Genomic DNA, 24,823 nt, shown 5'->3' with positions numbered 1-24,823 from the left:
GTGGGATTGATGCAGTCCAGACCAGTGGCCAGAGACTTAGGTCCCTCTGGAAATGTGCATTGCTGAGTGACCTCCAGCTCCCTTTTGGGTCTCTATTTCCTTTACCCTTCTCCAGATGGGGCCCAGCACCCAATTGTGGCGAAAGCAGAACTCATCCTCTAGACCAGTGGTCCCCAACATTTTTGGCACCAGGGACCGGTTTCGTGGAAGATAATTTTTCCACAGACAGGGTGAGGTGGAGGGGGGGAGATGATTCAGGCAGTAATGCGAGTGATGGGGGGGATGGTTTAGGCAGTAATGTGAGCAACGGGGACCGGCAGATGAAGCTTCACTCGCTTGCCCGCCTCTCACCTCCTGCTGTGTGGCCCGGTTCTTAACCCTGCGGCCCAGGGGTTGGGGACCTGTGCTCTAGACCACCCTCACTTTATTCAGAGATACCCCCAGGCTCCCAGGTTATCCCAAGGGCTCCTGCCCTTCCTCTACACACTGCCTCTCAGGAGAGACACTGTGGCTCTGCTGCTGGGGGAGCAGAGTTGCCTAGAGAAGTTGACCCCACACCCCTTCACCCTCAGAAAGTAGCAGGCAGAAGCCACCAGGAGCCCTATGATGCCCTCAGTGACTGGAAAATAAATGTGTCCCGGCAAACAGCATGGCCATAGCCCAGGCTTAAGAGGGCTCAGCAAATGAGGGCGTCCATTGTCCTGTCTTCAGAGCACAAGTCTGGACTCTAGGTTACAAGGACAGAAAACTCAACTGGCTTAAGCCATACAGAAAGTTATTGAGTCATGTTCCTGGAAGCAGGACTGATTTCAGGCATGGCTGCGTTCAGGGGCTCAGACAATGTCAAGAGGATCCAGTTTTTCTCTACCTCTTTATCCTTCCTTTAGCTGTGTGGCTTCATCATTGTGTTATACTTGGCAACAAGGTGGTGGCAGTAGTTCTAGCCCCTGCGTCCTTTGAGGTTTCCAGTCCAGTGGGAAAGAACAAATCCACTTGCCTAATTGCTTAATCCAAGGTCCCAGGAATGAGCTTCCTGGCTCTGAGGAGCCTGAATTAGGCCACGTGCCAGGGACTATGGCCAGGAACACTTTGACTGGCGTAAGTCTGGTCATATATTGATCCCCTGGAAGAGGGTTCATCAGAACCCCATGGACTAAGAGTGGGGAAGGACGTGGTTTCCCAGGTAGAGATGAGGACATGGCGTCCGAGGAAGGTAAAGGATGGTATAAGGCAGCAACACAGATGTCTACTACTACCCATTCTGCTTTCATGTTGTGGGGTGATGGCAGCTGAACATGGGCAGGAGAAGCAGGCAAGGCTAGGGAAGAACCAGAAGGCAGAACAAACCCTGTTGCTGGAGGACAACAAGCTGGGAAGTTACCTTGGGGAGAAACGTGCTCCAAGCAAGCAAGAGAGACCAATGGTGGGACACAAACTGGGGTGGCCAGTCCCTGGGTTCCTCTTCCAGAGGCCACCTCTGGGATCCCTCTGGCCACCCCTCTTCCCATGCCCCAGCAGGATGAGCCAGACACAGATCCCTTAAGACAAAGCACCATGAGTATTTCCATCCCTTTTGGGCAGGAGGGGAAGCATGTGACCCCAGCACCCAGACCTCACTCGCCTGTGTGCCACGAGCCTGGAAGCCACACAGCGAACGTGGGTTCCATCTTGGACCATTAACTCTACCAGCCAATTAGGGTAAAGATACTAGCTGGAAAGTCATTTAAAACTTGGCATATGGAAAGTAACACAGATCTATTATGGAGCAGGATACACTTGTTCATATAACTGTTTAAAAGAAAAGATAATGAGATTTAAGAGTGTGGTCCCTCTTTGGGGTCACATGCTTTCAATGGGATTGACTTGTTTAGAACAATGCCAGACGGGGACCCCCTTAAAAGAAGGAAATAAGGGGAACCGCATCATACCTATGCTCTGCCCACAGCCCTACTGCAAGAAGCCTTTGGGTCTGCAAGGGAGGTGGTTGAGGCCCATTTGGCCCACCAGGAAACTGAGGTCCAGGGAGTCGAAGACCATGTCCCAGGGTGAGGGGGGACAAGTGGAAGAGACGCTGATAAACTCTGATTCTGGAGCAATCTTGCTGGCTTCTGCCCACAGCCCTGTTGGGACTGTGACATTCTTCTCCCTGGGCAGAGATGAGGAAGCTGATGTAAGGTGGCAGCCACTTCCCTAAAGCCAAAGAGACAGGCAGAAGCTGCCACCAGCCCAGTGGTTCCTTCACGGAGGCCTTTACCCACCTTCCCCACCCAGTGGCTCCCGAGACCTGTTTTTTCTGGCTGTTCCTGGGCAGCTATCACCCCTACTCACGTGTCAGACCCAATGCCAATGTCTCCCTGGCACACAGGTCAGATCTCACCCCTAATCCCTGGCCGGGGCACAGGGGAGGGGAGGGGAGAAGCTTGGGCTTTCCCATCCCTTTTCCCTACCTCCAGCCATCCTAAAGGGGCCTCTTGTACTTCCTGAGACCTCCCTCACCCTCATTAGATCTGATAGAGCTTGAATTATTCAGAAGCTAAGGAGGCGGGGGGTGGGGGGGTGGGGGTGTGGGGTCTGGCCAAGGAGGCCCAGAATTCCCTTCCCAGCCTGGTGACCCAGGGGGACTGAGCACAGGCTCCTAGAGTGGGGACAGAGGCTGGAAGATGCAGCCAGACTCCTGGATTCCTCCCAGGCCTGGCTCCAAGAACAGGAAGCCAGGGTCCAACTCATGACGAGGTGGCACCTGCTGGGCCCCACTCATCCATGGAGACTGAAGCAAGGACTGAGGGCTCCCAACCCAAACTGGAAAGTCCAGTGGGCCAGCCCTGGGCTCTAAGGAGAGGCCCTCTAACCTCTGTCCATAGCCATACCACCCACAAAGAGACAGTGTTGTTATAGCCATGGTACTGCTAGGACCACCAGGAAGCCATGACAGGGCCCTCAAGGCAGACCCCGCTTTGGGGACAATGGACAAGAGTTTGGGGTCAGATCTAGGTCAGGGTCAGGCTTCAGTTTAGGGTCGAATTCAGCCTGGGGTTGGGATTGGGGTTTAGTCTGGAACTTGGATCCGTCCGGAGACTGGGCCTTGCTTGGCGCCGTGCTCCTGGAGTCCGTGGATGACACGTAGGCTGTGGGTGAGGGTGACGTCTCCTCTTCCCTGTCTCTGTTCCCCAGGGCGGCTGGGAAGTCGGGCTGCAGCAGGAGGAGTGTGACTTTATGCAGATGATCGAGGTACAGCACAACCAGTGCCTGGAGGAGGCCCAGCTGGAGAATGAAACAACAGGTGAGGCCCCCAGTGGCAAGGAGCCCCCCTCCCTCACACCGTGAGCCCAGATCCACCCTCAGGTCGAGGCTGCCCAGCTGCAGGGCCATCAGATCAAATGGCAGCACCCTCTGGTCTTCACCCCCCAGTCCTGTGCTCCCCGCGTTTGGCTCAGCAGCCCTGGGGTGAGAACGGAAGGAAGTAGATGGCTTCCTTCAGAAGTTGCAGCCTGAGCCAGACTCAGAAGGGTGGGCAGGATTGGGAGAAGCAGAGAGGCTGGGAAGTTGGGAGGCGCCGAGGCCGACTGCCCGTGGCAGGTGGGGAGTGGCTATGGCGGTCAAGGCTCCCTGTGAGGGAGGGGGAGGGCCGGAGCAGTGGGGAGCCCGGAGCAGCTCTGGGCCTCCCTCCCAGAGGTCACCTCCCCCGAGGCCGAGCTCACGGTTACATAGCAGCCTGGCTCAGGAGCGGGGAGCACCTTTCTTCCTGGCTCCCCGGTGCCCCCATCTCACTGAGGCTGGCAGTTATGCCCCCCGTCCTGGGCCCCTCCTCCTGGGCCCTGCCGCCCAGGCTGTCTGCCTCCTGTAGAGGCAGTGAGTGTGTAAGCCTGGACCTGCCTGGATGTGTCTGCCTGGTGTGCTGTGTGTGTGTGTGTGTGTGTGTGTGTGTGTCTGTGTGTCTGTGGCACGCTCAGTCATGTCTGTACATGTGTGTCTGTGAGTTGTGTGTGTCTCTCTGTGCCTGTGTTTGCTTGTGTCTGGTTTTTCCATGTCCAAGTAAGTGTACATGTATGTATATCTGCGTGTGTGTTTGTGAGTCTGTGTGCCTGGGATGCTTGTCAGTGTGCGTGTCTCTCTGTGCACACACGTCTATAAAAGGACAAGCAGAGCCCCGCCGCCGCCTCGCCATCCCCCACCCCAGGCTGGGCTTTCTTTCCTGTTGAGGTGGCAGCCCCCAGTGGGCATGCTCAGCCAGCCTGGGCCCTGGGTCTCTGTGGGCCTGATGACGTGTGCGGTGGGACCTGAGTGGCCTCCCTGGGGCAGACGCACAGGGAATACTCCCGGGCCCAGCTCACAACCACGGGCCCTCCAGGCGCCCAGCATTTTCTTGCCTGTCACCCCCTCTCAGCTTCCCGACCCTGCTGTCTCCAGCAGGACGCCTCCCTGACCACGTGCCCCCTACCGGCCCCTCTTCCCTGGCTCCCCCGCTGCCTGCTGGCCTGCACCCCAGCACAGCTCACAGCCCAGCCCTGGTGGTGCTGAGATTCCTTGAGGCCAAGCGTGGCCGCCCTGAGGGCAGACCCCAGCCTCCCTCCCCTCTGTGCCTCTTCTGGGGAAGCTGAACTCAGGGCCAGAGACCCAGCTCTGAATCCACTCCTGTTCTGGACCGCCGCTGGAGATCCAGAGAGCCTGAAGCCTGGCAAGGACCCAGACACAATAGCTGGCCTGCAAGACAGGGTGTGCCCAGCATTGTCAGGGCTATACACAGTCCTGCCAAGCAAGATTCCTGGGAATGGCACTGAGCCCTTCAGACCAGGCAGAGCGCAAGAGGTTTGCTGGAGACGGAGCGTGTGAACAGGCTGTCCCCCTTGCCAGCGACGTGACCTGGGGGGCTAGCTACCTAATTGCTCTGTGCCTCAGTTGTTCATCTGTAAAATGGGAGGGGGTTAAATAAGTTATTTATGTAAAGAGGGTAGAACAGTGTCTCCCATATATAAAGGCTACATAAATGTTTGCCGATGATATTATGAACAGGGTCTTAAATCACTAGCAGGATTTGACTGGCCTGAAGAGCAGCTACATGGCCTCCAGAGATGCTGGCACAGGAATGGAGGAGAGACTGGGAGCCAGGGTGAGGCCACAGAAGACTCAGGATAGGACGAGTGGTAGCGGATGGGGTCCCCAAGGCAGGGAGGCTGTGCGCTCCGGCCAGGCCGCGGAGATCCAGGCTTTCTCAGCCTTCAGCTGCAGGTGCCACCTGGCTACCGCAGCCCCGGAAGGCACCCCTCCCCGCTGTCAGCCCACTTCAGCATTCAGAGGCCCGACGCTCTTCCCCAAGTGGGGATGTCCCTCCACCTCCTCTCCCCAGGCCCCCTCCTTGGGAACTTGGGAACCTTCGGACCTGGGCTGGGCTGGGTTTGGCCCAGCTGGAGTTGACTTTAGCTCAGGGGTTGGGTTTCCTGAGTAAATCTATGGGACTGGCAGGGTTGCAATTAAACCTCCGTTCGGGGACGGCATCCAGAGGAGTCCTTGTTCCTCAGGGGCACCCAGACCCTGAACAGGCAAAACCGTGGCATTTGCATCTGCCTATTAAAGTGGACCCCTAGAGACCCCTAGGGGGTCTGTGCATCCGTCACCAGCCAGGCCTTCAAGGCTGATAGGTACACAGTGGAGAGCTCAGCCTGCGATGCGGGGCTTTCTCCAAACTCACTCCCTAATCACCACCCCTGTCACAATTCACAGCGTGACCGGGTTGGAGGCATCTGTGTTGTATGTGAGTTTTATGAAGACTCCTCAAGAACTAGCTAAATCCCAATATACCCATCACCCTGTCATACCCAACAGCTCCTTTTTACAACAAATATTTTCTAATGCCTCCCTTACTACTATAAAATGAAATTTAGGACACACAGTTTTGTTAATGATGTTCTAGTTATAACGTAAAACAAAAATAAAGACACGTATAATAAAATACTATGTGTGCTGGAATACTATGTGTACATTCCAGCACAATCACACCAAAAGATAAGAAGACATAGTCTAAAGGTTGTACCTATAAATATAAATTCTGGGACTGTGAGAGCTTTAAATATAGATTGATATATATGCTGGTTGCATCACCGACCCAGGTTCACGGCAGCATTGCCGTAGGTAACGTGATTTTCCAAAACATTGAACAGCTCTTAGTGACAACAACTCTTAGAGCACAACGAAGCCCAGTCTTCTCTCCCTTTACTTGGCAGTTGCATTCCTGGAAAACTCGTACTGTCAAACCTGTACAATAAGTACCTTGTGTTTATATGTCAAATGGAGTAAGAGTCTAGCCTCTGGTCATTACAAAAGGTTTTCATCTATGCAAACGCCCAGCAACTCATTTGAAAGTCCCAAACGCTACACAATTCATCGTTGTGCAGGACCATGCAGGGTACCTGCCTGGCATCCCTGTCGCCTGCCCATTGAATGCCGGGGAAGGCCCCCCTAGTCTCTGCAACAAACAAAACCCCACCACTGTTTGAAACACACAGGGGGCACTCCGTCTCTCACCGAGGACCATGGGGCTGTACTTATGCCTCCTTCTCCCCCTTCCCTGTACAGCCTGGGCAGGGCTGTGCCTCCCCTCTCAGACTGGAGGTTCCTCAAGGTGGGAGCCTGGAGGAGGAGGAAAAGGGTGGGTGCCTGTGGGCTCAGGCCCCAAGGCTGGAGGCACCTGGTGGCCACGCTGACCCATGTGTCCTCTGCCTTCATCCCACAGGCTGCAGCAAGATGTGGGACAACCTCACCTGCTGGCCAGCCACCCCTCGGGGCCAGGTGGTCGTCTTGGCCTGCCCCCTCATCTTTAAACTCTTCTCCCCCATTCAAGGTAAGAACCCCGGGTTGAAGGGCAGGAGCTTGGTGGCAGGAGTAGAGCTGGCTGGAGTGGGGACTCACCTCTCAAGGAAGTGAGAAGGCAAAGGAGGTGCTCAAAGAGGCTGGAGCAATCAGGGGCGGCTTCCTGGAAGAGGTTGCACTGACATTAGTTCTCTGAAGGACTCATGGGATTCGATTAGCTCTTCACAGAAAGATAAGCACGTGGGAAGGTCTCACTAAATATTTGCTCAGCAATTGATAACTGATTGACTGATAGTTATGGCTGCCATGTTCCCATTATTTGGGACTGGCCATGAATGAGTCTTTCACTTCTCGGAGGCAATGACCTTTCAGACTTTGCGAAACTGACCTTTCTTACACACCTTGTCATGTTCTGCTTAAGTGAATGTTCACATATAAGGCAGAAAAGAAAAGCGGGAACCTCTTTAGGAAGTGGGCTGTCTTGCTACCAGTAATTAAAGATGACACAGTAAGACATCCTTTCATTCAATGAATGTTCATTAAGCACCTGCTATCTTGACTGGCACTGAGCTAGACAAGCACAGTGGGGGGCAGAGGGATAAAATGCTCTGTCCTCGGGGAGCTCACGTTCTAGTTGGAGAGGCGTTTAGCAAGAAAACAAATGCATGTATTATAAATGATAAGCGGTGCTGGGAGAGAGAAGAGAGGGAAGCAACCTAAGGCAGGCGTCCTCTCTCCGAGGAGGTGATACTGCAGCTGCGGTCTGAAGACCTGGGCTGGGAAAGAGCCGCAGAGATCCTGGCGGGGGGATCGCTCAGAGGATCAACAGCCCATGGAATGAGCCCTGAGGAAACTCAGTGGAGGCCAGTGTGGCTAGAGCAGGGAGCCCAGGGGAGGGAGGAGAGGAAAGAGATAGGCGGGCAGATGCCAGACCACGCAGGCCTTAAGGACTGACAGGACTTGGGCTTTTCCTACGTTCACTGAGAAGCCACTGCAGGGGTTAAGCAGGCGACGGAAACAGTCCAGTTGGGGTTTTTAACTGATAACTGGTTTCTGTGAAAAGAGAGGATTCTAGGAGTACAAAGAGGAAGACCCAACCCCAAGGCAGACGAGAGATGATGATGGTTTGGACTCGGGTGGAGAGCAGGGCAGAGGAGGGAAGCGGGAAGGTGCGGTGGAGGGGGGTTAGGACTCGAGTGTGCCCCGCTCAGGTATGGGTTTGGTGAGCTGGGGGAGGACAGAGGGAGGAGCAGGGCTGGGGTGGGAAGGGTTGGTGATGAATGGGACCTAGATAAGGGCTCAGAGGATGAGCAGAAAGTCTCTCACTCCAGGTGGCCTTTGCCCCTCTGGACCTGTTTCCCTATTTGTAAAGTGGGAACGGGACGTGGACCAAATGGTCTCTTTGGAGCAGGCCAGCTTCGCTCCCCAGTGCCCGGTGTTGTGACCTCAGCAGTGAAGGAGAGATCCGGATGCCCTCCCTGAGGGTCAGCCACAGGTGTGCTGTATTCCAAGCCAGCGCCCCCACCTAACCCAGCCCTCTTCCAGGGGGACCCAGCACCTGGGCAGATAGGAGGTGAGCTCCTCTGGCAGCTCTCATAATGCTCCCTTCAGCAGAGCCTGGCAACCAGCCTTTCCTGGGATCCCTGGAAGCGCCTGCTAATTGCATTCCTCCTGATGCTGTTCCTTCTGTCCCTGCTGGAATTGTAAAGGCAGATCCTTCACTTGAGAACCTGGACTGCAGCCCACCATCTGGCTAACCCCGAGGCTGCCAGCCTCAGGGGGGGCCCACACCAAGCCTTTCGGCAGATGAGAGAAAGGCAGCCCTTCCTCAGGTGGATTCAACATCTCACCAGAACCTACCTAGTGACAAGCTGAATATGAAGTACACTTTAGCCCCCAGTGTTCATCAGCCAGATGCCCTTGTGCAGTGAACAACCTGTGCAGCTATACTTGGCAGCCTTAGCCTCTGAAAATGATGGCAAGAAATAGGAGACTGGGCTAGGGGCTGAATATGTAAAGGAAAGAGGCTGTGTTTTCCTGGGCAACTAGATGAAGAAGGTGTGAGCCTCAATTCCAAAGAGGAAAGTTTGCAAGTAAGGGAAGTGTGGGATAGGAGTGATGGCAACCCCAACTCCTGCCCCTCTGGGTAACAGGACTGGGGAAGGAGTGTCTTCCCTGGAAGGGTTGGAAGGGACCTGGTTCTACAGGGAAAGCTGAAGAGAGTTAAAAGACGTCATTTGGCCAGGCTGGGTAAAGAGCCTGGGAAGGAGGGGTGGCCAGTCAAAGATTGCTCACCAAGGCACCAAAATGTTTGTGGAGGTCTAGTCCTTTTTTTTTCAATTTATTTTTTTTTGTTGGAGTATTGTTGCTTTACAATGTTGTTAGTTTCTGCCGTACAGCACAGTGAATCAGCTATACATATACACATATCCCCTCTTTTTTGGATTTCCTTCCCATTTAGGTCACCACAGAGCACTGAGTAGAGTTCCCCGTGCTATACAGTCGGTTCTCATTAATTATCTATTTTATACATAGTAGTGTATATATGTCAATCCCAGTCTCCCAACTGTGGAGGTCTAGTCCTTTTATTTGTGGTCTGCGTGTCTTTCACCTGCGGTGTTTTTGCCATTAAATATTTGAAGAGACTTTTTTTAAGAGTAAAAAGTAGCAGGGCTATTTTGATAAGAAGACACCACAGTCTATATTACCTGTGTCTATGGGGTCTGTGGGACATCTCCTCCCCGCAGCATCACGTGAAGCCGTAGATAAGAAGGTCTTGTCAACCTGAGACGTCTGCCCCGGTTGGCTGGGGTGGGGCGCCATTGACAGGATTTCAGCAAGAGAGTGCCACGATCAGGTCTAGATTTTAGAACAACCCTCCAGGATTCAGGGTGCGGAGCGGGTTGGAGGGGCAGGAAAACAGGGAGACCCATCAGGAGGCTCCTACCTAATCCAGGGGAGATGAGACGGTCGGTGCTGGTGTCGAGGAAAGAGAAGCTGGGGCAGGCCTGGTGACTGATGGGGGAGAGGAGAGAGGTGAGTGGGGAGAAAATGACCCCCAAGTTCGACCCCCAGTCACCGAGTAGGGCTTTTCACGTGGAGAACTGAGGGAGGAGAGGGGGCAGGGCGGCCGTGACTTCTTTTTTGAGACATGACAAACGGGAGGAGACTGGGAGAATGTGGAGTGGCCCTCCCAGCACAGGGTTGAGGTCCCTTGCCCTTTCTCGCACCCTCCGTATCCCCCTCTACACACACAGGGTCTGTCGGTCCCCAGCCCAGACTGGGGAAGAGACTGCTGGCTGATCCTCAGGGTCCCATGGTGGCTTCTACTGAGATCATCTCAAGAGCAGTTCCCTTGGAGTCCTGGGCTTCAGACCCAGGCTCTTCAAAGAGGCCACCCAGCCCTGAAGATGACCCACTATCCCCTTCCCTCCCTTGCTCTCTGGGCAATCGGGGCTCCAAGGGACAAGGTCCCCCTTCAGCCGCTGCTGGGAGCCCAAAAAGATGTGGAGTCGGGCTGACCTCGGTCTGCATCCCAGGCCTGCTGCTTCTTTGCTGTGTGACCATGGGCAAGTCACCCAACCTCTCTCACCCTTGGCATCCCCCCTTCCAATGGGACTATTGGTAACTCCTGATCACGAGCCTTAACACATAAATGTTTGCTCCCCGCTGCTCCCACAGAAAGCATGTGAAGCTGCTGTGTAGACACTGATGGGTCACCCAGGCTCGCTAGCTTAATTCATGATAATCCCAGGTGTCCACTATGTCATGGGCCTGGTCTCATCAAGCCCTGGACCCTCCAGCCAGTGGGGAACCCAAAGCCTGAGCTTTAGTGCCCCCGCTTTAAGGCTGGCTGATTTGGCCTTGTCCCCTTTTTCCTACTTGCCCCAGTCTGTCGGGGACAGTCCCCCAAGAATCAGCTCCTGGGAAGGGGCATGGCCTCCGGGTCCCCAGTGAGCTCCTGAGATCTGGGGCTGAGGAGGGCCTGCAGTTTGATGAGCGGCTGCCTGAAGCCTCCAGGCCGGCCCACCCTCTGCTGCAACGGGAGAAAGCTGAAGGGGTGAGGAGGGCCGGTGTGCAGAGGGGCAGTGTGAAGATTTTTCTCATGCCCTGGGAGCCTCCTGTGGCAGTGCGGTTGGGAGGCCTGTGCAGAAGTGGGCCACCAGGGCAAGAAACTGGCCCAGCCTAGGGTCCCTTCCTCAGCAAAGTCCTTCCTGCCACCCCTGGGACCTCACAGAGGAAAGAGACCCAATGGGCTGCTCCTTTCTGGTTATCCCCCTACCCCTAGTTGTCCCTCAGTTCCTCATCCATAAAGTAGGGTGACAAGAACCTCTTTCAAATGGTGGCCAGGAGGATTTACAGAAATAGGGAATAGGGAATCACCTGGGATGTTCTGAGCACACGGCAAAGTTTGGAAATTTTAAACATATGCACAGGGACCCTCCCTGAGCTCAGGATGGCTTGACGCCCCCTACAGCTCTGCACCTGGACACCCGAAACAAGTCCCCAGTCACCTCAGTGCAGGTGAGGGCCAAGGTTACCTGGGAAGACTATGGGACCACACCTGCCCTACCCTGTCCTATGTATGTGGCCTTGAGCAAGTGACCAGCCTCTTGGAGCCTTACTTCTCAACTGTGAAATGGGATTACTTTCCCACTGGATGGTTGAGGGGCTTCAAAAAGATAATATGCCTGCAGTGCTCTGTGCAGTGTACCTGGGAAAAGTTCTCAAAGCGTGCGTTGTGGTGATGGTGATGGTGTTGCTGATGCTGATGCTGATGCTGATGCTGATGCTGATGCTGATGCTGATGCTGATGCTGATGGTGCTGCTGGTGCTGCTGGTGGTGCTGATGGTGGTGGTGCAGGTGAGAAAGGAGCTAGACGGCAAGGATGTCAGGACCCACCTTCTCTCTCGGCTCTTCTTCATCGCCTCGCCTTATCTCTTTCCCTACTCTTCTCTCCCCTCCCCCTTCTTCCTCATCCTCCTACCTCCTCCTCCTACCTGTTCTCTCTCCCCTCCTCCTCCCTCCCTCTCCTTTCCTTCTTCCTCCTTCCCCTCCTCCTTCCTCCTTCTCCTTTCCTCTCCCACAACAAGCCTGGCAGGAAGGCTGTGTCCTGGACTCAGTGCCTCTGTAATGAGTCCTGGGATGGGGGCAGAGGGCTCTTCTCTGGCTCACCCATTTTCTATTCAGCCTCTCCCCTCCCTGGAGAGTGGGGAGCCTTGGGGTCACCCCTCACCTCACATGGCCCCTCAGTGGTCCTGCCCCTTTTCTGCAGCCCTGGTCCTCCAGGGACAGCAGACAGTGTCGCTGTCCTGGAACCCCAGCCTTAGTGGTTCAGCCCCGAGATTCTGCAATGGTGTGCCACTCAATTATTCTCATACTTGCCTTTGCCTGGGCAGGTGCCCCTTCTCCGTGTGTGAGGACTTCACACCTGCGCCCTTATCAGAGGTCCTCCGACGCCCACCCACCTCCTGCCTCACCTTTGGTCCCTCTCCAGCAGCACATCTGAACCCCCAGCCCCCAGGCGTGGGAGGAAACCCAGACCCGTAGTCCCAGGCAGGCTGACCCAGGAGGACTGGGCAGGCCTGGGCCCCTTGCCCCAGCCAGAAGGCTGCTGTCTATACCTACAGGACAGACAAAGGAAGCATCTGCCACACCAGCATCCGTGGCCCTGTGACGGGGGTCAGCATTCAGCTCATGACAAGGGTCGGGGATCATTCTACACCAAGGATCCAGGCTGCCTGTGACAAGGATCAGAGTTTAAATTGCACCTGGGGTCAGGTTCAGACACGACAAGGGGCAGGAATGTCTGCTCTGGCTGTCATCTGTGTTGGTGCGTCCCCTGGCCGCCCTGGAGGTGCTTCTCCCTGCCCCAGGCTGCCCCGTGATGCCCTGGGTGTCTAGGTCAGAACAGCTGGAGCCTGATGCCGTGGGGGGTGGTGAGAGTAGGGCTGAGCACAGAGACAGCCAGGCCCCATGCCTACTCCGCCGACCTACCCACTCCCTGCCTCAACCTCTCTCCTCTCTGCCCCTGCCCTCCACCCAGGCCGCAACGTGAGCCGCAGCTGCACTGACGAGGGCTGGACGCCCCTGGAGCCTGGGCCCTACCCCGTTGCCTGTGGCTTGGATGACAACGCATCGAGTTTGGACGAGGTGGGCCTCAGTGCACCCCACACACACACACACTAGAGTACCCGGGCCTGCTAGCTCCTTCCACTCTCTCCCCCCAAGGGGCACGGTTGCCTTCCATGTCGGAGCCAGGACTCCCAGGGTCTGCCTTCCTCAAGCCTCCTCCCTCTCCAGGCCCACATTCCCAGGGGCGCATCCTCTGGCTCCCCTGACAGGGTCCAGGAGGGGGCTTCCAGGAGGATGACTCACAGCATCAAAGCTGAAGCAGCACCCCCAGGCCAGGCCACCCCACTCCCTCATGGGACCCTTGATCCAGCCCTGGCAGGGCAGACAGAGCCCATCCCACCTGCCACATGCAGAGGAGAAACTGAGGTGCGGATCCTGGAAGGAACCAGCCTCAGATACCCAGGAGCCAATCAGGGGCAGGGACAGGGACAAGACCATTGTCCTCAGTCCCAGGATGGGGATCTGCCCTGGAGCAGGTGAAGCATAGGTGGTCTCTGTAAGGATGTGGGGCCAGGAGCCAGGGAAGGATACTGATGGTGAGGCTGGAGTATAACTTAAGTCCCGAGCTAGGAACCCCTCTCTGCTTTGGTGGGTGAATGTAGTCTGTCTGTGATGACCTCTGTCCCACCCCCAAAGCCCTTCACAGACAAGGCTTTCACGCCTCCCAAGAGGGCAGCAATTTCCTCAGAGGCCTTAAAAGCCCACCAGATCCTCGGGCAGGATCCTTCTTGACCACTGGCTTCTGTTCCAGCAGGGTGTGGAAGGTGGGGAGGAAGGAGGGGCTGCCCAGTGACCATGGCTCTGCCTGTGTGTCCATGGGGAGGGGCCAGCAGGAAGCCCTTGGTGTCCAGCTTTGTCCCTCCTCCCCAGAAAGGCCAGATTGCCCTCCTCCTGCTAAATCCAGCCTCTGAGAGTCCCAAATGAGAAATTACTCTCCCCCTAGCGTCTTCTTTACGATTGTCCATCCCTCACCACTTGGCGAGAGGGCCTCATGGGGGGGGTCTGAAGGGCAAGCAGTCTTGTGCTTGAGGATGCCAAGCCCAGAGCTGGCCCAGAAGGGCTGTTGGACACGTGACTGAAGAATGAATGGATGGACCAATGGGTCGTGTGGGGTCTTCGCTGCTTCCCCCACTGACATTTCCCTTGTGAAGGAGCAGAGAAAGGGCATTTAACCCCCACCCCACCCTGGGAAGCAGTCCTGTCTCGTCTGTGGAAACCAGGGAGGAAGGGGCTCTGGGGACTGGAAGGGGCCACTCAGCTACTCCTGGGAGCCCTGGGCCTCAGCCTCCTCATCTGCCAAGGCAGGGATGGGAGGCAGGATGCATAGGGCACCCCGCCTCTGCCAACACCCCCTAGGTGAGTCCCCCCACCCCCACCCAAGATCCTCACCCACCTCCCTCTAGCAGCAGCAGACAATGTTCTACAGTTCTGTGAAGACCGGCTACACCGTCGGCTACAGCCTGTCCCTCGCCACCCTCCTGGTCGCCACTGCCATCCTGAGCCTGTTCAGGTGAGGACCAGCTCCTGCAACGGGTCTCAGAGCAGACCAGCCAGGTCACTCCTCACCCAGGCTTGCTCTGCCCCCACCGCTGTCAGCTCCCAGGCAGCACACAGTCCTGCCCCAGCGCCTCCGCCAGGCCAGCCTCCCCTAGAGACAGCAGGGTGCTCGAAGTGTTCACCTGTGTCGGCCTCATCCCTCACAGGATGCCCTGTACCTGGGGAAAGGGCACCAGAGGGCGGGGCCTGTGCCCTGGAATGAGGCACCTGCAAGCCAGGCTGCACACATGGGTAGGATACCTGGGGACAGGGCCGCCCTTCAGGGTGGGGTCTGCATTCAGAGGCTACAAGCCCTACCCTTCCTCAGAGCACTGGACGTGTTGGTTGGGGTGGGGTCTGAGGCCCCTTCGGCCTCCCAGATCTGACCACCTCCCACAGGAAGCTCCACTGCACACGGAACTACATCCACATGCATCTCTTCATATCGTTCATCCTGAGGGCCACCGCTGTCTTCATCAAAGACTTGGCCCTCTTCGACGGCGGGGAGTCGGATCACTGCTCCAAGGGCTCGGTGAGGACCCGCCCAGGCCCACCTCCCTGGCCCACCTCTGCCATCTCTCACCTGAATCTCCTCTTCTCCCTCGCCTCCCTCCTGTCTCCCCTTTTCTCTCTCTCTCTCCCTTTCTCTCTCTCCCTCTCTCTTTCTCTCTCTCTCTCCAAAGATGGCCCCCCTCCGACCCTGCCTGCCAGCTCCTTGGATCCCACTTCCCTCCCAGCAGCAGGAGATGGTGCTTGGCCATCTGGGAGTTCACACACCCACTCCTGCCAATGAGAAACACCTCTCCTGGGTGCAAAGTGGTACACTTTGTGCCAGAGCCCACAGCCCCCTTCCCGCCTCTGCTGCTAACTTCCTGTGTGACCTTAGGGAAATCCCTTCCTCAGTTTCCCCATCGTGCAAGGACATTCAAGCTTCCTTCCATCCCTCCTCTCTGCCATCTTCATACCCATGGTTCTGCTCACCGTGCGCCCCTTCCTACTCCCCCCCGTTGCCTTCTGGAGCCAGTCCAGGCCCACACAGCCCTCCTCTTCTTCTATTCTTCCCCTGCCCTCAGTCCTCTGGACCTTCCTAGGCAAGGGAGGTTAAGAGAGCATATAAGGAATCCATCGCCCATCACTAAGGGATCCATCTCCAGGTGATTCTGTGCTCAGGGCCCCCTCCCTGAGTGCCCCCTGAGCTGAGACAGGGAGCTCAAGACCAGCCCTGGCTCCCATTCGTCCCTTGTGGTCAGTGAGTTTTTGCCTCATGAGTGACCTCAGAGGCAGTGCATTATTTCAGGGGTCAGAAGTACCTTCTCCCCAGAGAGTGAAATTGAAAGTGAATCTCTCCAGGGAGTTCCCTGGCCGTCCAGTGGTTAGGACTCCACCCTCTCACTGCCAAGGCCCCAGGTTTGATCCCTGACCTGGGAACTGAGATCCCACAAGCCGCGAGGTGTGGCCAAAAAAAAAAAAAGAAGTGACTTTCTCTAGAGAGTGATGGTGGTATCTCAGACATCTCGACAAGGGGGAGGGAACACCCAGGGGAGCCACCCTGGCCATTCCCAGAGCGCCTCAGATGATCCCGCCTGGGAGCAGGGCTCAGACCTACCCGGAGCCTGGGGAGCAGCCTCCAGCGCACTTGTTGAGGACAGTCGTGGAAATGAGCTTCCCGATTCATTAGCGGCTCTGTGAAGCTTCTCTAAGGCAAGGAGAAGCACAGATAATTGTCCTGTTAAAGAGCTGGGTTATTCTTGCTGTAAAGCAGATGAGGGAAGGTGGGGGAAACAGAGTGCCTGTAACAGGAGGGACTGAAGTAAGACCTGAGGAAGGACTTTCCAACCATCGGGAGAGGAGGGTAGGCTGCTCTCTGAGGGTGCCTCAAAGCCGAGGGCACAGGAGGAAAGGGTGGGAACCTGTGTTCTGGGTACAGGGAGGAGTGAAAGCAGGGGGGCTTCCTGGAGGAGCGTGGCTTTAAGCTCTGGCTTACAGGTATCTGGGCTCAATCTGAAACGGCAGATAGTTTCTGGGAGAGGACAGATGGCCCAGAAGACCTTCTAATCATGCGAGCTGGGCTGCCCAGAGCCCCTGATTGCCCTGCCCAGGGGTCTCCCTAACTCCTCCATTGTCCTCACCTGCCTGGGGAACCCCTTCTTCCTCTAGCTCCTCTGGCCCCCAGGAGGAATGATCATCCCTCCACTCTCCTCTTTTTCCTAACTTCTACTTCACCCTCCTCTTCCCTCTTCTCCGTCCCCATCTTTCCCCCAACAATTCCATCTAAACCCCACTCCACAGTCCACAGCCCATATCCCTACACTTTCAAGGGATTCTTGCTAATGCAAGCAAGAATTCTCCCTCATACGTCTTCCAGCTACCTTCAGTCATAATAAGAATAAGATAAATGAGTAGCGGAGATGGTAAGTGGATGGGTTGGTAGCTGGATGACTGAGTAAATAGTGTGTGGATGACTAAGTGGAAGGATAGATGGATAAAGTAAGAAAAATTGGATAGATCATGGGTGGGGGTGTATTGGTGGGTGGACGGATGAGCAGATTGATGGACAAGTGGATAAAAGAATGGATGGATAGATGTCTAGGTGTGTGGGTTGGTAGTGGATGTCTAGTATGTGGATAGTAGATGAATGGAGAGATAGACAGGTGAGTGTGTGGATGGACTGGTAGATGGAAGATGATGGATGCAGATAGATAGTTAATGGATGGATGCATGGATGGTAGATGGATAGATGGGTGAGTTGGCAGTGGATGTCTGGTGGGTGGGTGGGTAAGTAAATGGATAAATAGATAGGTGGGTAGGTGGATGGTTGGATGGGTAGGTGGGTGGATAGATATATAGATAGGAAGATGAATAGATGATAAATTGATGGGTGGATAATTAAAATTGCAAGCTTATTCCAAAGCATCAGATGATCTAAAATTAGGGATAATGGGAAAACCACTGAGTATATTTATAAAGGAATAATACAAAAATAACTAAGAGAGTAAGTTGGCTGTACTGCAATCCTGTTTGTCACCCCAGACAGAGATGTGGGCAAGCTGGGGCCCCTGCTAGCTCCACTGAGGCCCCCTCTTCTCCTCCCCCTGCAGGTGGGCTGTAAGGCAGCCGTGGTGTTATTCCAGTACTGTGTCATGGCCAACTTCTTCTGGCTGCTGGTGGAGGGCCTCTACCTGCACACCCTGCTTGCCGTCTCCTTCTTCTCCGAGAGGAAGTACTTCTGGGGGTACATATTCATCGGCTGGGGTATGGTACCAGGGAGGGCTGCCAGGCTGGGAACAAGGGGGCAAAGCCTGGGGAGCTCATTAGGGGGGTGGGTACCAACCCAGCCTGCCGCCTTAGGTCTTGCTGGGCTGCAGATCCTGCCTGCAAGGCACTTGGCCATGGGTTGATAAAAGTCCTCCAACTGTCTGACCCCTGGGCAGGTGCCTTCTGGCTGCAGCTGCACCTCGAGCTGACCTGTAGGACAGACAGGTTCTCTGAGCAGCCTTCCATTTCCCCTCCAGTCCTTGAAACACACAGGGCCGCTGCTGATCTCTACAGTGCCTCTGCCAAAATGAGAAAACGAGTCCCCTTTAGGCAGACACAGTCCCTCGGACCTAGAGCGTCACCCGCTCAGTGAGGCATCTTTGCGCACTGAACTACCTATATATGCCACCATAGGTGGCCACGTTGGAAACCCACCCTTTTCTCTCCCTGCCTCTTCCTGGTTCTTCCTCCTTGATCTCCCTCTCTTCCTGCCACACCCTCTCCTCTTTCTCTCTCCTTTGGCCCTGACAGGGGTGCCCAGCACATTCACCATGGTGTGGACCATCATCAGGATCCATTTTGAGGATTACGGGTGAGCTGTCACCCTGCCCCCTCCTCCTGGCTGCTGTCACTCGGGGCAGATCCCCCGGGTGGATGAGGGGGACCATGGAGGAACAGACTCTGGGCCAGTGGTCTCTAAGGGGTTTGGGGGCAGAGCCGGGGACAACAGGAGGACTGCTGACTCTCTCTGGCCAAGGACAATCTCTCTCATTCTCCCCCACCATACCCTGCCCAGATGCTGGGATACCATCATCTCCTCACTGTGGTGGATCATAAAGGCCCCCATCCTCGCCTCCATCTTGGTAAGGCCTCCTCCCACCACTTAGGGATGGGGAGACTGAGGCCCGGAGTGGGTAGACAACTGACCAAGGTCCCACAGGAAATTCGTGTCTAGGTCAGAACTGAACCCTAGGCTTCCCAATGCCTAATGCAGGACTGTCCCCATCCCTTTCCCCACCAGTTCTTCCTCTAGAGTAGAGAAAGCAGATTGGGAGGCCCAGCCCTTAGGGATGTGAGGGAGAGTTCCTGGATGACTTTCCCAAAGCGGGAAGAGCTAGGGGAGAGGTAAGATGGATGGATAGCTGGGCCCTGGGGAAGAAGACAGGCCATCAGCCCAGGGGGCTGGACACCCTGCTTCCCCTCTCTGACCACCCGACCACGGCCCCCAACCACCAGGTGAACTTCATCCTCTTTGTTCGCATCATCAGAATCCTGGTTCACAAACTGCGGGCCCCAGATGTCGGGAAGAGTGACAGCAGCCCATACTCGTGAGTATGGGCCCAGGGCCCCGGCTCTCCCGGTATCCCCAGCCCCAGTCCACAAATCATCCCACGTCCCCTGGAAGTCCCCCTCCAGAAGCATCAAAAAGCCACCTTGCTCTTGCCCACCTCTGCCCCCACGGCCTGGCTCAGTGCACGAGTGTCCCCTGCCCAGTCCCACCCTCACCAGGCCCATGAGTCCCAGGTCTGCTTCTCCTGCATGACTTACCTAGCAGGTGATCGGCCCCGCTGTGTATCTGCTGTCAAGCCAGGGAGCTCGACAACACAGTAGATAACCTGTGTCCTGTTCACACCGTGTGCCCAGTCCCTGGCATGGGCCTGGCACAGAAAAGGGGCACAGTAGATGCGTGCCCCGGGGGAGCCCCCAGTCTACCAAGGAAATGGCCATATTCGGGACTCAGTCCTCCCTGAGGGTAGTAACGGCATCCACAGGTTACATGCCAGGTGTGTGCAACGGGGTTTCCAAGCATCATCTCATTTCATCTGTACAGTCTCCTCTAAATTGTCCCTATTTCACAGGTGAGGAAACTGACACATACTCCCTCCTCCTCTAGGGTTTGGGAGCACATCGTCTTGGCAGGGGGAGGGCACGGTGTCTGTGGGACAGGGGTCATATCCTTGCTTGGAAAGGTGTGAGGGCTCTTCCTGTGCTTGGGGGGCCTGGAGAACAGGCAGGGTTTCATGAGAACAACAAGGCTGGAAGATAGAACTACAGAAACATGAAGGGGGTGGCTGTGGGAGTGTGAGTCGGTCTGTGTGCCCACAGATGGGAACAGGAGATTGATTATCAGCACTGCACAGACAAGACAAACCTGGGGTGTCCCACAGGGACCTTCCAGTCCTGTGATCCAGAATGTTCTCCTGGGCCTGGCTTCTCTCTGGGGAATCTGTGCTGTGGTTCTAAGATTCCTGGCTAGAATGTCACGAGCTGCTGGATTTAGGATTCTATTCTGGAATCCTGTGATTCTCTCTGATGAGACTAAGACTCCCGTTCCTGGTGTGACAGCACTTCCTCCCTCGGGGTGTGGAGGTGGAGCTTCCCTTCCAGTTTGAGAAAGGAAGGCCCTGCGGGGGTCTGCAGTCTGCCAGGGGGTAGCACATCAGGCCTGTGCCCCCTCTTCCTCTACTTTCCCTGTGGGGCCTTGTTTTCCCCAACATACAGCTGCTCAAAAGGGCTTGAATCTGAGGCAAAGAGAGCCGGTCATCACCAGGTCCACGTGGGTGAGGTGGAAACTGAACAGCTGTCGGCAGGCAGAAGGGGTGGGGGGAGTAGGAGATGGAGCTCCCCGCGGAGAGACTGTCAGCTCCCACTCTCTACCTCCCCACAAGCCTTCAGTTTAAAGAAAGCCTCCATCTGTCAGCCTCAGGCGCGTGGGATAGGTTTGCAGTCAAGGAGCGGTGGGCAGTGCTCGGGGTACTGGCGTGGCTGGGAACCAGGTCCAGGAAGGAGTGGGAGGGGCAAGGCCAGCTCCTCTGTCCCCAGTTTGCTGTGGGTCCTCAGGCCCAGGGCCAGGCCTACCTGGACTGACTGCCAAGGCAGGAGAGACAGAGGCAGAGACACACTCGCTCCTCAGACCTCTCGCAGCCAGGGAACTGTGGGTTCACACTGCCTGGACCAGCTATGAGGTCAAGTGGCTGGGAGGCCTGAACCAGGATGAGCTCTGCTCCATGGGAAAGGGGCAGGTCATTTAGAGTGACTGTGGACCCTGCTGAGCACACATGGCCGGTGAAGGAGGAGCTGGTCCTGCAGAGAATTCTGGGGGTGCGTGTATTGGTGTGGGGAGCGGGGGGGAGGGGAAAGGGGTAATCCCAGAAAAGGTGGCAACTCCTGGGGAAGTGGATACAGCAGAGAAGCCAAAGACAGGGCTTTACTAGTTGACCCTGAGTCATCCTTGGTGACCAGACACAAACTTGAGGACCCGTCATCCTCCCAAGTGGCCTTGGGCATCTGTGGTCAGCAACCCAATTACAAAAACTTCCTTCCCAAATGCCCTCATTTCCAGTAGAGTATTGGTCTCTCATAAATGCACTGTATTTCATAGCACCCAAAGTGCTTCCAAGTTTACAGTGGGCCGCACTTCTATTACTTGACCATGTTGAGCATACACTTGACCCATTGTACAGATTGGAGAAACTGAGACCAGGGGAAGGGAAACCAGGATCTCCTGTTGCTCAAGAAACTATCCCCATTAGCGGCCATAGAGCCTGAAATACCACTATTACACGTAATCCTCGGGATTCAGCCCTGGCCCTCCTTTATACTCTCTCCTCCAGAAAGTGAAAATAGAGGAGTTTCTCTCTCCTTGCAAGCTACATTTGCTAGGATTCTTTATCCACTGACTTCTAGTTAAATTTGACCAGTGGGAGGCTCTGGAAGGGGATTAGATAGGACAAAGGGGAGGGAAGCTACAGACCTTCTCTCATGGCTCCAGCATTGACTCTGGCATGGTCTCTGGCATTGACTATATCTCTTTGTGGCTCAAGGTCATTCAAGAAGCCCTTCTCAACATGTTTCCATCTCATTCAAGGGACTCCTCCCACGTTGATTTTAGCGCTTACTAAGGCCTCTACCATCAGAATCCCAACCCTTTCCAGGTAGCCCTGTCCTTGGGTTCTGGTAAAACCACCTCTTCCCTTTGTCCCTCCTTCACTGGAGCTGGAAGTCCAAGGGAGGAGGCCCAGGGGGCATGAGGTCATAGGCACTGCAGATAGGGAACAGAAACAGTTGTGGACATAGGACTGATGGGAACCAACAGTCTATCCTCACACATCCTGGTCATTGTCTCCGTCTTCTGTGCCCCATGTGCCCACATGTGTGGACACCCATACCCACTGCCTGCCCCTCCCCTGCCCCCAGGAGGCTGGCCAAGTCCACCCTTCTGCTGATTCCCCTGTTTGGAGTGCACTACATCATGTTTGCCTTCTTCCCCGACAACTTTAAGGCTGAAGTGAAAATGGTCTTTGAGCTCGTCGTGGGGTCTTTCCAGGTATGAACTGTGGACTTAAGGCTGCATTCTTCTCTGGGCTTTAAGGGAGGAAATTCACCTGGGGCCTTGGCCTCTTGCCGCTAGATTCCAATCTTTTCATTGCAATAACTATTTATTAAGCACCAACTGTATGTTTAGCCCTTTGTTTCACCAGGGGAACACAGGAGTGGGGCAGGGTTTGGGGCTCCCAGGGTCTGTCAACCTCACCTCTCCCCCTCCCTTCCTCCCCAGGGTTTTGTGGTGGCCATCCTCTACTGCTTCCTCAATGGCGAGGTAAGCCCCTCTCAGACCTTGGGGGGTCAAGGAACAGAACTCTGGTAGCCCCAAGGTCCAAAACCCCTGACGGGATATGTGCAGAGCAAAGAAGAGTCAAACCTTGCTACTCCAAGTGTGGTCCTCAGACTAGTAAATCAGTGATGGCACCTAGGACCTTGTTTAAAATGCTGATTTCTGGGCCCACCCCAGGCCTGCTGACTCTGAATCTGCTTTTAAGAAAACCTCAGGGGATTCATGTGCACATCAGAGTTTTAGAAGTGCTGTGTTAGGTGGCTGTGTGCAGAGTGAGTGGGGATGGGTGAAGTGAAGGCTGAGTCACTGTGGAGCCCTGGTTACAAAGCACAGAAATCTATTTGGATGAGCTCCAGTGAGCTGGAGGGCAGGGATCAGGAGATTGGGCCGCATACCTCTCCCTCCCTGGACTGAATTCTCTGATCCTCTCTGGCTCCCACCTCCCCCGACTCCAATCCCTGGATTTGACCTGGCCCCTAGAAGGTCCCATCTCTGCACTGCCCAAGGTAGCATCTGGCCTTTCAAGGTAGATTCCCCAAGATGCTATGACTGTCTGGCTCACGCACCCTAGACGGAGCGCAGCCCAATCAGCAACGCAGGAGGCTTCATAGGGGCGGGCCTGACCACCCTCCCTTCTCCCAGGTGCAGGCAGAGCTGCGGCGGAAGTGGCGGCGCTGGCATCTGCAGGGCGTCTTGTGTTGGGACCCCAAGTACCAGCCCCCGTCAGCAGGCAGCAGCGGGGCCACGTGCAGCACGCAGGTCTCCATGCTGACCCGCGTCAGCCCCGGCGCGCGCCGCTCCTCCAGCTTCCAGGCCGAAGTCTCCCTGGTCTGACCGCCAGGTGCCCAGGCGGGTGGGCGGCCCCTCCCATCCGCACCGCCCCCCACCCCGCGCGGCACCGGGGGCAGAGGCCTGCCAGGCGAGGTCAGCCCCAGCCCTGAGCTCGGAGGCTGCCCGGGCACCCCCAGCTCACTGTCCGGAAGCCCCTGGAGAACGCTGCCCTTGCGCCTGCCTGGGAAGACGAGGACGCATAGATGGGGGAGGGCTGGGAGCTCCTACCTAGAAGATGCGGGGTGGAGCTCAGTCTTCAGACTCCGCCCCCAAAGGCCCCCTCTGCCCATTAAGGGCGAGAAATCTGCATACTCTCACCTGATTCCACCCCCTGGTAGATCTCACTACCCATCCGAGGAGGGCCACCGCCTATCCCCTGACAATGCATGTGGGAACGTAGTGTGATCTGAGGGGACAAAGGTCTTGCCCCGAAAGGTCACCTGCCACCGCCACCTCGACAGTGCCTGAAGTTCCACCATTGCTGTCAGTTTTCTTTGGGTTAAGCATCACCATTCAGGCATCTCTCCAAAGATGCGGTCCCCTCCCTCAGTGCCTCCTCATAGCTGCCAGCTCTTCAAGGTGAATGAGTTTTTCTGCCTCCGGCAGATGCGGTTGTAAACAAGGGGTTTTAGTTTGGGGAGGGCAGCTATCTTCATAGTCCCCGCTAAAGTGGAGTCATCCCGGGATGGCTGGAACAATTTCAGGAGCTTGCCACCAGCCCTACCAATCCCTATGGGCTGTGGGAGCTGCCCCTGGCTGGCCAACTATTAGGACCGGGCTCAGAGATGTACACTCTTGGGCCCCTTAATCCTCAGAGCAACCCAGCAAGGCGGGCACTACTGTCCCTGTTTCACAGTGAGCCTCACAGAGAGCAGGTACCTCATCTTGTCACACAGACAGGATTTGAACTCAGATCTTGCTGACGGGAAAGGGAAAGCACAGACTCTTAACTGCTGCCTTTGATATATTGTAACAAGCTGGATCCTCTTACTTATTTGTATCACCACTGATATTGTTATTACCACCATCCCCCAAACCCCTTTCCCACCCCACCCTCCCTGGAGTGTGGCTGAGGAGTCCTCCAGCCCATCTGGACAAGAAACTGGTGGTTGTCATGTCCTGTGTCCGCCCTGCACCCCTGTGGCCACACGGCTTCCTACCCACGCCCCAGCTGGAAGATCCCCTTGGGACTGCAAACAGGCTTGTGCAACAATAAACACTGGGTTGAATTCGCTTGGTTTTCCTGGTGGTTGGTGTTCCCATGTGGGCTAAAATGGAGACCAGCTTCCAACTTGCAGCAACGCCCCCCACCCCCATTCCAAGAAGGGCTGGTCCAAGACATCACTGAAGCCAGGTGCCACCACCCCTCTGGCTTCCATGTGAGGAACACACAGTTCTAAGGGCTTTCAACTCACATCTTGTTGAGTGGTACCCTCTCTCCTCTGAGTGTGGTGAAGTTATACCCCATCCTCATAGTGTCCTCCCACCCCCTGAATCCAACCAAGAAGAGATAGTTCTATTCTTGGATTTATACAAATCAGCTGACAGAGCTGCCCTCGGTTCCAAAAATGGTTACATGGGGGTACCTGCGCCCAAGGAGCACATGTGAGATGACCATGTTGCCAAGAGGTGGCAGATAGAGGACA

General features: G+C 55.7%; 1 protein-coding gene across 3 annotated transcripts in view; it reads left to right on the top strand.

The window, feature by feature from the left end:
• The window catches only part of VIPR1 (vasoactive intestinal peptide receptor 1), a 32,527-nt gene extending 8,119 nt beyond the window's left edge, over positions 1-24,408 (top strand). The window contains exons 2-13 of one of the 3 annotated variants that reach the window (XM_036867666.1): positions 3,172-3,280; positions 6,728-6,835; positions 12,852-12,958; positions 14,347-14,450; positions 14,876-15,008; positions 17,575-17,728; positions 18,263-18,323; positions 18,528-18,594; positions 18,968-19,059; positions 21,929-22,058; positions 22,290-22,331; positions 22,989-24,408. In XM_036867666.1, the coding sequence (XP_036723561.1) occupies positions 3,172-3,280; positions 6,728-6,835; positions 12,852-12,958; positions 14,347-14,450; positions 14,876-15,008; positions 17,575-17,728; positions 18,263-18,323; positions 18,528-18,594; positions 18,968-19,059; positions 21,929-22,058; positions 22,290-22,331; positions 22,989-23,180 (1,299 nt within the window). In that variant the 3' untranslated portion in view covers positions 23,181-24,408. Of the gene's footprint in view, positions 1-3,171; positions 3,281-6,727; positions 6,836-12,851; positions 12,959-14,343; positions 14,451-14,875; positions 15,009-17,574; positions 17,729-18,262; positions 18,324-18,527; positions 18,595-18,967; positions 19,060-21,928; positions 22,059-22,289; positions 22,332-22,988 lie in introns of those variants that run through there. The other 2 variants (XM_036867665.1, XM_036867667.1) reach the window with 2 other exon arrangements.
• Positions 24,409-24,823: the final 415 nt, after the last annotated feature.

This window comes from Balaenoptera musculus, chromosome 11, assembly GCF_009873245.2.
Source record: "Balaenoptera musculus isolate JJ_BM4_2016_0621 chromosome 11, mBalMus1.pri.v3, whole genome shotgun sequence".
Classification (NCBI taxonomy): domain Eukaryota; kingdom Metazoa; phylum Chordata; class Mammalia; order Artiodactyla; family Balaenopteridae; genus Balaenoptera; species Balaenoptera musculus.
This window is presented reverse-complemented; position numbering and strand designations above follow the sequence as displayed.